Source organism: Epinephelus lanceolatus, chromosome 14, assembly GCF_041903045.1.
Source record: "Epinephelus lanceolatus isolate andai-2023 chromosome 14, ASM4190304v1, whole genome shotgun sequence".
NCBI lineage: Eukaryota > Metazoa > Chordata > Actinopteri > Perciformes > Serranidae > Epinephelus > Epinephelus lanceolatus.
The window spans coordinates 10,280,779-10,293,621 of NC_135747.1; the positions used below are offsets into that span (position 1 = coordinate 10,280,779).

General features: G+C 40.0%; 1 protein-coding gene across 5 annotated transcripts in view; it reads right to left on the minus strand.

The window, feature by feature from the left end:
* Positions 1 to 12,843, minus strand: part of pcbp3 (poly(rC) binding protein 3) — a 92,005-nt gene that overhangs the window by 14,057 nt on the left and 65,105 nt on the right. For all 5 annotated transcript variants that reach the window (XR_013493265.1, XM_033617232.2, XM_033617233.2 and 2 more), the window contains exons 6-10: positions 8,172 to 8,336; positions 3,220 to 3,243; positions 3,090 to 3,122; positions 2,727 to 2,843; positions 2,005 to 2,136 (exon numbers count right to left, since the gene is read on the minus strand). Coding sequence is in view for 4 of the 5 variants with exons in the window: in XM_033617232.2 (XP_033473123.1) it covers positions 2,005 to 2,136; positions 2,727 to 2,843; positions 3,090 to 3,122; positions 3,220 to 3,243; positions 8,172 to 8,246 (381 nt within the window). In the remaining variant the exon portion in view is untranslated. The remainder of the gene's footprint in view (positions 1 to 2,004; positions 2,137 to 2,726; positions 2,844 to 3,089; positions 3,123 to 3,219; positions 3,244 to 8,171; positions 8,337 to 12,843) is intronic.

A 12,843-nucleotide genomic window follows, 5' to 3' on the forward strand; every position in this document is an offset into this window, starting at 1 on the left:
TATATATTGAAAAGGTAAAACTTTCTTGAGGCTCTGACATCCAATATCACAACTGGGTGTGATGTGGTGATGTGATGTCTTGTTGTGAGGCGACAATGCTAACCACCACACCACCGTGCCACCTGATCATAGATGCATGTGTATTTATTCCTAACATATATTATGCCCCTCCCACCCCCCAAACTTCCTGCACCTGGGGGCAATCACCTGACTTTGCTCCCATATGCTTGTAGACCCTATAGAGGACAACGCCTGTGTGAGATAGAACAAATGTTATGCATTGTAGCTCTACTTCTATAAGCACAGATAGAGCTCTCTAGCCAGGTGGCCAAACTTTTTTGATGTATGTCACATTCAGAAAAAGACAAAGAGTCCACAGTAAAAATAGTACATGCATAGTTTTCAACAAGTTACACTTTCCATATGCAAAATCATTATGCAAAACTGTTTTGACATTACTGTAGTTTATTCACTGTAAAACCCAATTGCTCACTCAATTTAATTTTTAGAAACATTTTTTTTTTAAAAAAACAGCATGCACTCAAAACTTCTGACAGGAATTTTATGTCAGTTAAACATTACTTTTTTTTTTTATTATTTTTTATTTATTTCATTATAACCCATTAGAACCAGTGTGAAACACATAAACACTAATCACTGTGTAATGGGTAATTTAAGTGACTTAGAACACATTTAAAGACAGTTTTCTTTGGCTAATGGCCTTAAACATATTGTCCCATGGCATGCTGGGAAACTCCACCCATTTAGCCCAACGCACCACAATATGTTAAGTGCACAATGATAGTGTTGTCTATTGGGCTTAAACTAATTAGACGAAAGGGCATTATAAACAGAGGAAAAAAACCAACAGTCAAAGTAACTCAAAAATTGATGACGTTACATAAAAAACATGTCAAGCACACAAGGGATGAGTTTTTGTGTCTAGTGAACATAAAGTTTTTAAGTCATTTGACAATCCAGAGAATTTGTGTAGACTACATTAAAAATGTGTGTCACAGGTGGATTGGGGTTTACTGTGTTGGTGTGACCTCATATTACAAAAAGTATTTCTCTATCATCCGTTTTGCAGGTCCACTGCCATGTTAACTGAGGTAAATGTTTTTATCAACTAGTAATCAATAATTAAATGAAGTAGTGATATCTAGTGTTTAAATTAGGAAGTACAAAGGCAGGGCTTGCTAGCAGTAGTTTGTGAAGATGACAGCGACATTCTGTTTTAACTAAGTTGTGCACATTACATGCAGTTCAGTTTACTGGAAATATTCTCAAGCCATATTCTGATTTTTTTATTTTTATGTTTTTGCTGCAGGCCATTTAAAAATGGGCAGTGGGCCGCTGTTGGCCTGCAGGGTGTAGTTTGGCCATCCCTGTCCTTATGAGTATTGTTGTATTGTTGTTATTGTTGTTCTGTCCTGATGGTGACCAAATAGGTTAAAAGATTATTGTGAGTCCATCGAGAGTTGAATGGGAAAAGCCTGTTACAGGTCATTGCCTGTGCAGATTAAACTGGTGCTGCAATGCTGCTACAAGGTCAGAATTTTGTGCTGAAAGTGTAGTTGTGACGTTATCAAAGAGAACATTTGCCACCTTTTAAGTGGATGTATAATCAGTGTTGAGGGTAAATGAAGTCAAGTGAAGCAATAATTTCCCCAGAGCGTGCTATATTGACAGAAAAGGTCAAGTTTTTCTGCTCATGGAGCCATGCTGCCAGTGCCTACATGTACCAGCATGCATTGTACCTGAGCTACTGATGCCAAGCCAAAACATAGTGTTGCCTGCTTATGCAGGTAATAAAATGAAAACATGGAAGCTCTATAGTCAGAACTTACAGGGTCCCAGAGATAACATTTTTCATCATGTATGCACAAAATAATACATATAAGGTGGCAAATTTTCACTTCCAATTGCAAAAAGGCAAAAAAAATGAAAAGACCTACAGCGATTTATTCTATGTTATCCAAAAAAACATGTTTCATATCATACCTCTCTCATTTCTTTTATTTTGGAGCCTCCTTTACCTATGAGGGAGCCACACTGGCTGGCTGGCACTACAAGCCTTAAGGTGACAGGGGGCTTGCTGGTTGCTGGGCTGTTGCTCATGGAATTGATTATGTCCTAGAAAACAAGATCATACATTTCATTTTGCAGTGGTCATATTTTCCTCAGTGTGACCCAAACAAATCAATAATGCTTTTGTTGGTTATGACGATCCATATATATCCATTTACAAACTTAAGAGTCAGTGCAAATGTGCTGCAAAAACACCTGTGTTTCAATGATTCTTTCATATCTGGTGAACCAGCAGCTGTCTCTGGCTTTGTCAATAAGTAAGAAGGGCATCGTTCTGGCAGGCCAGATTTCACACAGGTCACTGCGGACACAGCAGTGGATTTCCTCTTCCAGTTCCAGTCACAGTACTTAAGTATATCAATTAGATAAATGGCATCAAGGACAAGAACAGAAGAAACGGTTGCTGACGCAGTTTAAATTAACCTATTACAGCCATGCAATACAAATATCTACCACAATAAATGTGTGCCTTAAACTAATCTACTGTACGTAAGTGCACTATCAGAAAATCCTGTGTTCAGTTTTTAATTTACTACAGCAACTGGAGATTGATTTTGAATGAGTAGAGATAAAGAGAGGTAAAAGGACAGTGCATGTGTGTTGTGGGCAATACTGCTGCCACAGTCTTATCGTACCTCCTCAAATTTGTAGGCGATCATAGCAAAAGCTTTGAAGATGGTGTCTGTTGGTCCGGTAATGGTGACAATCCTCTCTGGACAGTTCCCCTCAGAAATATTGATTCGTGCCCCGCTCTGGAAAAACAACATTCTGTCATTGAGGTCAATATAGCTGATGTAAGATCCAGGCATCCAGGAATGGATCCATACCACATTTGAATTATCTACGAATCACTGATGAAGTTACATGAATTCGTCATTTATTTGAAGCAGTTTGCATTGTCTATGGAACTTTAAGTTAATCGCATTGTGACTTGTTTAGGAAAATGTACACATAATTATCATTAAGTGATTTTGGTGCTTTTTGAGACTGAAACTAACCTCTTCTCGCATCTTTTTTACTGTTTCCCCCTTCTGTGAAGAAGTAAATTACAATTTAAAATTAAAAAAAGTGGTTTGATATTTGTATTTTTTCCATATAAGCATGTGCTCTGTAATAAAAATAACATACCTTTCCAATTATGCTTCCAACCTCCTGCAATAAAAAACAAACGAGAAAAAACATGGATTTTTTAAAATGATTAATTAAAGAATCATCTGGATAAATGTGTAGTACTAAAACTGCTTTGTTGTTGTTGTTATTCCCGGACCAGGTGCAAACAGTACAGGGGCATGCGGAGGTTTCACAGCTGCGCGGCGGTGTTGAGGGCCACACTTTCCATATGCATGTAATCACTCTTCATGAGCTTGGTGTGACACAGTGGAGAAAGGGCAGAGGGACAGCATTGGCTGCAAGCGTCAACACTCCCTGACCTCTCCTCGGTGACTGCCAGAGTTACATCCATCGTGACGTTAAACCTGCGGGCTAGTAGCTGAGCGGTGCCAGGTTCTTCCTTGAGCATTCATTTATATTTATCAAGTGCTATGAAAAGTCACACAGCAGAAACACTTTGTTGTTGCCCTCAAATATTCTTTGAGAAATGTGTTCTTCATTCAGGCATGAAGAACTTCAACTCCACTCTTTTGATAAAACAATCGACACTTTTACTCCAAAATAATTTCCCAATACTACCTTTGCTACATGCTGCACAATATTCATTTCTGTACCTCATGTTCCTGCTCTACTCGTCATTTAATTAGGCATGATTTAGTTTATTGTACAATGGGAGACATGTCCACCCGCAAACATGTCATGTCGTCTCTTTCCATGCATTCAGCAACTTTGTTACAACACATCACTCACATCTGACAATCTCATCAACACTTGGTTGCAGTAAATCCAGTCAGATGTAAATTTTTACTGCTAAAGTAATGCTTAAAGGGACAGTTCACCCCAAAATCAAAAGTACATTTTTGCCCTCTTACCTGTAGTACTGTTTGTAAGTCTAGATGTTTTGGTTTGAGTTGCAGAGTGTTGGAGATATCAGCCTTCTCTCACTTATAATGGTAGTATATGGCACTCGGTGTGTGGTGCTCAAAGCGCCAAAATAATAGATCTGAAAAACTCAACAGCAATGTCTCTTTCCAGAAATCATGACCCTGTTGCTAAAAATAATCCACAGACCTTGTTGTGAGCAGTTTCATGTAGAAACCTTTTTCTTTCTACCAAACTACATCCACGAACTGTATCACCACACAGAAGGGAGCATGCATCTCCTGCTAACTAACCTTGCACCACTGACCTAGCTAACATTACAGCTCAGTCGAGGAGGCGCCATTAATGTTTACATCTTGCACTGTCAAGAGCACTAGCCTCTCGGCCATGAATTGATGCAAGCTTCCTTACATGTGGTGATATGGTTGCTAGTTGCAGTTTGGTAAAAAGAAAATAGTTCCTACATGAGACTGCTCACAACAAGGCCTGTGGATTATCTTGAGTAACTGGGTCATGATTTCTGCATTTGCTGTTGAGTTTTTAAAGTGTACTTTTTTGGTGGTTTGAGCACCACACAGTCGAGTGCCATCTAGTTTAATTATATTGGAGAGAAGGCAGACATCTCTACTGCTGATATCTCCAACACTCAGCAACTCACACCAAAACAATAATTAGTTAAATAGCACGACAGGTAAGAGGAAACTTTTTTTTTTTTGGGATGAAAGGTACCTCTCATTACTTGAGAAACTCACAGCCAAAACTAAGAAAATAACATGACTCTAAAAAATCAACACATTGCTGTCCTGCAGAAACCAGTTCTGCTCATACAAAGTGCAGAGAAGGGTCACCCAGGACACTACATACTCCATCTTCAGGGACACATGTCTGCCACAAAGTCTTTCAGACGTTCTTGTGCCACCAACACTATGAAAGAGTGGGAATGCCGGGCGTCGGTGGCTTAGTGGTAGAGCAGGCGCCCCATGTACAAGGCTGTTGCCGCAGCAGCCCGGGTTCGACTCCAGCCTGTGGCCCTTTGCTGCATGTCACTCCCTCTCTCTCTCCCCCTTTCACACTTGTCTGTCCTATCAAATAAAGTTAAAAATGCCCCAAAAATATCTTTAAAAAAAAAAAAAGAGTGGGAATGCCCTCGTTAAGCAGTTGCACCTGATAGACCATTCAAGTACCTCAGCCAGCCCAACCAAATGGCTGCTCAGTTTGAGGGGGAAGACCCTTCTGCTGCTGTGGGCAAAAGAGCCAGACCGGGGTCAAGCTGCCAAAGTCCTCCCCCATACGCCATCTGCTGGCAGGCTCTGGGGCCTGACTGGCTGCAGGGTTATTCAAACTATCACTTGGTCACTGATGTCTCGAGCTCCTGCATGGGTAACCATGCAGCACTGGAATATTTGGCTGTAGACTGCTTGGCAAGCTTTGCAAAGACTTTGGCTCAAGGCTTTGTGGCGCATACCTTCATCAACATGATCAGTTCAGAGGAGATGTGTGGTGTGGGTTTCCAATTACATAGCAGCCAGCAGACCTCCCTTATGACTGAGGCATTAAAACAGTCATCCTGTTTCACTCAGACAATGCTCTTTAACAAACTCGTCAAAACGTTTATGACGACTCAGAATAAGTGAAGACAGTTGCTTGCAGCTATTAGCTATCACAAAATTGTTGACCATAGTTTTAACACTTTACTGTAAGGGCAGGAAAGCAATGGCCATGTTAACCGGGAGTGATGAATGTTAACCAGCAGGCCAACATACACACAAACACACACCAACTACAACCAGCTCTGAAAGAGTAGATGGGGAGAAGAAGGGAGGGAGAGTACGCTACATATAAGTGCCTGAAAAAGCAATGCTGGTGCCCACTTAGACTGTGCCCTGGGAAACCTGAAACCAATAAGACAAGAACACACTGAGCAGCATCTAAGGAAGCCTGTCACTCTTTGAGTCTGGAAGTCTGCTTGTGAGGGCTAATCAACTATCCTGATTGCAGAGTCTCCATCAGGTCAAGCCAGTGCCGGAAGCTGGACAGTGGCACCAGAGGATAAAAGACAGCTGCTGCCCAGCCACCAAGATTTTGTTATGCAGGGAAACAACAATCGGTAGAAGAGAGGAGGGTGCCATGAGTCCAACCTCTGTATCAGTTCCATCATACTGTATAAGGGCTTACGAAGGTGCAAACTATAGTTGGATCAGCCGCACTAAAAATCAAGCTCAGTACCTTCATATGTTACATTAAAGGTCATGTCTTTTTCCCAGGTGGATTCCACACGCTGCACAGAACCTGCTGTCAGAGGGAACGTGGGGCAGCAGGGGCAGCATTACTCAAAGGAGATAAGACGAGGACATGCATGTAAATGTCTCATCTTTCATGGTGATCTTTCAGAATGAATGTGGATACCGGGTTGGGAGGCAACACATGATGAGCTGGTTTATTTTTTGGGAGTCTCCAATGTGAATACGGATCTGCCAGTCAGATCAATTTACTGTACTGTTGTTGGAGAAAAGCAGAGGTATGGTAGAATAATCACTTTAAGTTAATCTTGGGTACAGCTGAGGTCAATCTACAGACGTGACTAAAAAGGCACTTTAGTGATTACAAGCGACAGATTTAGAAAAGAATAGTCAGCAGCACAGGCTTTTAGCCTCAAATATGGGTCAAACTTTAAAAACTGCTACACCCATATACTTCCCACAATGTAACTAACAGCATATTTCCATTACACTCTTCCAGCCTGGTGAATGCAAATGTCTTTTGAGCTCCATGCTGTCAGCTTGTAACAAAGATAATTTTCAGCTGGTATTGACATGTGTTTTGGTGATCCCAAAGCAAGTGGACAGCTGAGAAACATTGCCGTTCACACCTGTGTCTATCCATACTCTTGCTAGCTGCTCACTAGTAATGTTGGCAGTTGTATCGGTGCAGCTAGAGACGTGGGCAAATTATGAGACAATGGGCCTCTTGGCACAAGTCACACAGACTTTATGAATATCTTCCCTCTTTTGGTGTTGTTTTTTTTAATCTCCTTTGTAGTTGAAATGCATCTTTGTGTGGTTTTGTGTCTCTTTCTGGTCATTTTGTGGGGGTTTTTTGTGGTTTTTTTTGTCTCTTTGTAGTCTCATTACATCTCTTTGTGGTTGTTTAGCCCTTTTTTAGCTACTTTGTGTCTTTTTACAGATTTATTTCAACTCTTTGTAGACGTTTTTGTTTCTTTGTGGTCACTTCAGGTCTCTCCCTGGTTGGTACCTGTTAATTTGAGCAACATTTTGCAGGTGAAGGCAAAAGGGGGCTCTGGAACTTTGGACCTCTAGGCCTTGGCCCAGTTGGGCTGTTCACTAATGCATCCATCTATGACTGGAGATATTGCTGTCAGCAGGATTCAACACATCTCCTTCCATAGTGCAAAACGATGGACGTTCTCGCAACACTTTGTCCAACTTTTCATGAAATGGGGGAAATATAGAGCAATAGCACACTGTCACCAAAACAACCACAATGTCCTGCATTGATAATAAAGCCCTTGTTGGGGATGTATTTGTGTTTACACTATTCAAGATATGTGGTCAAGTGAGTCCCAGACCACCTCGGCCAGGTGAGTGAACAGAACACAATGCATCTTGGTGGTCTTTTACACTTGTATTTACCGCCATCAATTTCTCATTGGATCACCTAAGACGCATGTCGATACCAAGTGTACATAGGACCATAGGTTCTCTTTAAAAGATCAGCTGGTCCAAGTTCAATCAAAGATAACTGCAGATGATATTATCAGGGTTATCAGTTTAGTTTTGACAAAGCTCCCCAGACCCCCAGAGGACGTAACACAACTGCTTTCACAGACACAGTAGAAATCTCCATGACTGATATAAAAATAAAATCAGTTATGTGGCCATTTATGTATTGAGGCTACTGCACTTGAAATGAATAATAACCCTGGACAGGTTAAAGAGATGATTACTTTGATAAAGTTCAACCTCTTATTTAAAAGTTCATAAATAACTTAGAGGACCCTTCATTAGAGAAACTAATTCCCCACATCTTACTTTTTACTATGGCCTGTTTAAAAGTCTGTGCCTGCTTACTTTTCCATGCATGAGGAGGCGGATGGTAAGGGTGACATTGAGGCCACCCTCTGACTGGACTTTGGTTGGCTCCATGCTGTGAGGAAGTGAGAGCAAAGCACCGTCCTGGAATGGGATGTCCTCAGAAGGAGAAGGAGTAGCGTGGTATTCCAGCCAGCCAGTCACCTGCCAAACACACAAAAAACATGTCATATGTACTAGTATATATATATATATATATATATATATATATATATATATATATATATATATATTGGACACATCCTTAAATTCCCCCCCAAGACTTGTGCTGAGTTGTATTTTAGGATCCTTACAGGTCACCACACATCTCATGCTACAGCTGATAATTTTCCCAGAAATGTAGGACTAAAAATAAAACACTGTATTGGGAAGTCTGCAAACACAGCACAGTGAGACATCACTATTATGAGGTCCACATGATATTTGCTCCATGAATGATACATAATTCTGTAGGGTAGATCCACAGACAACCCAGTGTAATTAGATTCAGCTCCCCTAGGTTTTTGCTGTCTCAAAAATTAATAGTAAAAATTAAAACTAAGTAACCAGCTTGTTTGGATTTTAATTGGACAGTTCACATAACAGGGAGCAATTCGTCTAACCTTTTGCATGGTAAATATAAGAATACATTGGGGATGCTCAGTGATTTACAAATCATAATAATGACTACTACAGGGTCAGAAATGTTTGTTTGTCACAAAAGATTGTGCTAGAGGTGGAACTAAATGAAGATAATGAATGCATCAGCTAAACTCCTGAAAATGAATACCTCTGTGTAATAATGTTTATAATAATGTTCACTAGAAGGTGCAGCACGATGACTTGCAGAATCCATAGTGGCAAAGTCTTCACCGGTAAAAGGCTCTTTCCTATGAGTCAGACATTAAAGTTTTCCTCCAGTGCTCTCATTACAGTTCGTCAAATTACTTTGCTCCCCTTTGCCTTAGCAACTAAGGCAAAGGCAAACAGGACAGTCTGTAAGCATGGATGGCTCTGCTAAAAAAGAGAAAGTTACCTTTTTGTGTATAAGTTTTAAGAACTGACCCATTGTTCTGTTCAATGTATTGTGTTCCCTTACTACGTCGACACTATGTATATTACAGAGTAAACTGTACTAATTTGAGGAATAGTTTCTGCACGGTTGGCAAGTTATGTAAACAATATTAATAGCCTACTAGACACCTTCGCTTTAGTTACGACACTGCAAACTTCTCTTAGAACAGACAGACGGATCTTCCTGTTGACACTTCCCAACCCAACCCAACGCCCCCTCCAAAAAAATGAAACAAAGTTTTAAAAAGTGGTGGGTCTATGGTTGTAATGTGTTCATGGGTGAGTGATCATCACAGTCAGAACATGCTAGAGCACTGATAGGTATGGTGGAGGGGAGTTTATGTGGAAAGCATTAGACTAGCCAAAAAAAAGTAATAGCTATCCAGGACATAAGACAAAAAGAGAGAAAAAATAAAGAGTTCAAATTTGCAAATTTACACATACCATATTCTTTTATTGTTTGATATTTATTGCTATTGTTTTTCTTCTAATTAGCCCTTGTTCTGATTTTTAATAATTACAACGAATACAAAAGAAAATCCATAGTGTGGGGGCTTGCCTTGGGCCCTGAATGTGCTAGGTCCTGCACTGAATAGATAAATCAAGTCGTGTGAATTTAAAATTCTGCAGTGCCATGTGAAACAGAAACTGAATTCACTCTCATTTAAAAACAGTATCCCCTGTGGTTTGAACTGCTTTCCTTCTGGAGTTGATCTCTAATGATTTGGTCATTGACAGTACATACAAAAAGCATTATCTAAGCCTTAATTTCCTCATCCACTCTGTTGATTTTCTGCTCTTATCACTACCTGCGCAAGTTATCATTTAATTTTCTACAGATATCAAAAGGCTCCAGAGAATTCTCATAAATCTCTTAGTCTGCTCAGTGGATGATATTTTAGCAAATTCTAATATCTGTCCAGACACAACCTTAGGCTACTGTTGTTTTTGTGCTCAAACAAAAAGAAACTCTCACCCCGTCTGTATCTCAAAATATAGACTTCAGGCAAAGTTTGTAGTTATAATAGTTGTTTTTAAAATTGATAAATATTTTTTTCCTTCAAAAGGTGCGTTTGGCAATTATCTGTTATAGGCAACAAAGAAAAGATGGTAAAACAGCACCCTGTGGTTTACGAGGCAGAGTTAATGTCAGTTAGAGTGAATGGTAAAAGCAGTCATGCTTACGCTACTGAATTTTGGTGGGACGCCAGGTGAAGCTGGCCACTTGAATTAATTAACTGACACGAAATGTCAGTCCAGCTGTGAAACTGTGAATGGGCTCAGAAAACTGTGAACAGGCTCAGGAAATTGTGGAAAAATGTGAAATGAAGTTAGCCATGCAACGCAGCAAGTTGGAAATGAAAGAACCGTGAAGGTGAGCTAACGGGTGTCTTATTATGATGATATCAGCTAGCTTATGCTAACTATGCTAACACCAACAGTGTTGCAGATAGCATCAGTGACAGGTGGACTGCTGGACTTCTAGTGAAAAACAACGCCACAAAACTTTGCAGCAACTCCTCCATTGGGATATTAACACCAATGCAGATGTGAATATCAATCAGTTGGCCTCAATGATGAACCTGAGAATGACCTTCCCCTGAATATCGAGTGAAACAACTGTAAATAACGCTCTGTCTGTCTCTTGCTACTACCACTACACGTTCAGTGGCACCAGGAGGGGGCCATGGCAACCCTGGTACAATTGCTGCTACACAGCAAAACATTACTGTCTCTGAGATCCTGTGGTAGGCCCTTTTTAGTCTAGCGAAAAGATGGTGGCAACGACAGTGCTATAGACAACCTAAGGCTTCCTTTTCACAACGGACATATTGACTTGTCATACCAGAAAATGCACAGGTGAAACCAATAACCTTAACGATGGCTCGGTTCACAAGCAGTTACGTCAGTCGGAGACCTCCATGTGGGGAAGACAGACAGACGCTCGGTCCGAATGCAATGATTGGTTGGAGTTTTCTAAGAACCATATAAGAATGGTATAATTTAAAAAAAAAAAAATCCAGATAGGTAAGTGTTGCTTTAAGTGCCCCAGTAAGCTGTTCCAGTGAGCCAACATGCACATTACCATGGCCTGTCTTACAGCTATTTGTAATCTTATTAAACACAGATGTGCTTTTCCTACCATGGCCTGTCAAAATGTCTGCAGTGAAAAAGTTCTAATGGTACCAACCACAGGGCTGCCCCTGACCAAATTGGGGCCCTAAGCGAAATTTTATTTGGAGCCCCCCCCCACCCCACCTCTCCCCATCCCAAATTTAATTTAATTTAATTTAATTTAATTTAAGCGTTTATTTGGAAGGGACAATGCATATTGATGAACATCAGTATAAATACATCTGTAAATATGCCAGAGTTAGCAGAACTGCTAATTTACTTCCATTTGTTGTACTGTATCATAGGTACAAAATGACGGCACAAAAACATGCCATTTAACTTGACAACCTTTATTAGCACTAACAAATGTATTGTAGATACAGGAGTTTGGCTGTACGAGTCAAATAAAATAAAAAATTCAAGCTGAAATAAATAAATAAATATTAAATAAAAATAACTTCAAACTGAAATAAATAAATAAACAAATCTGAGTCACAAACAACCATCAATTACTCATCAAAAGAAAGTAGCCACTTTCAAAGGGATCTGTGGAATCTCACCTGAAGATATATGCATGAAAATGGGTTTCATGGGTCCACAAGTCTTAATTAAACATTTTCTTCCTAGTAAATGTTGTGTAAAATCAATGTCTATCCTCAAATTAAAGCTGTAAAATTGTGTTTTTAATGAAAAGGACAACCAGCATATTTGAAGAACACTGAATCGCCTAACACATGTACAGATACATAACATATTAAAACAGGATTGTTGAGGAACTCTGAGTGTATTTGTCTATGCACATCAGATAATTAGGAATATAAGTTATACTGTAAAGTAAGAACCAAAGTATATCAGTATGTGAATTCCTTAAGTCTCATAATGACGACTAACCTAACCTATAGCCTAGAGTACTTAACCATCATAACTGAATTCCTGAAATTCAGTTATGACTGCGTTTTGGTGTGCCACACCGAGATTTTTAGCCGCCCCATCTGGTCACCACTATAAAAAAATTCTGGGGTGCCACTGTATCAGTTCACTAACAGAATTGGGTATAGGAAGTGTTGAGTTTGAAATGACGATGCGATGCGATGCGATGCGATGTGTTTACTTTATAAAGACAAAGGGAGCGGATAAAAAGTAAAGATACAGAGGGATTAATAAATAACAGACCATCTATAATGTAGTCTGTTTCAAATGAAGCTGGGAGCCTCTGCAGTTGTGGTGAGTAAAAGCCCCGCCGCTATTTGTTAATGTTATTACTTTATGTCCGACCGTGAGGATGTACCATTGTTTGCTAGCTTGATGCTAATGACAGTAACGTTAACTGAGCGGGTTGACAAAGTGCCTCTGCTGTTTCACACCATCATTTCCCCCTTTTACTCTGTGTGGTAACATCCCTAGAGGAAATATTAAAAACGCTGGGGTGTTGTTGTCATACAGTTGTCTACAGCAGCAGATCATTCTGTGTTTCTACTGGTCA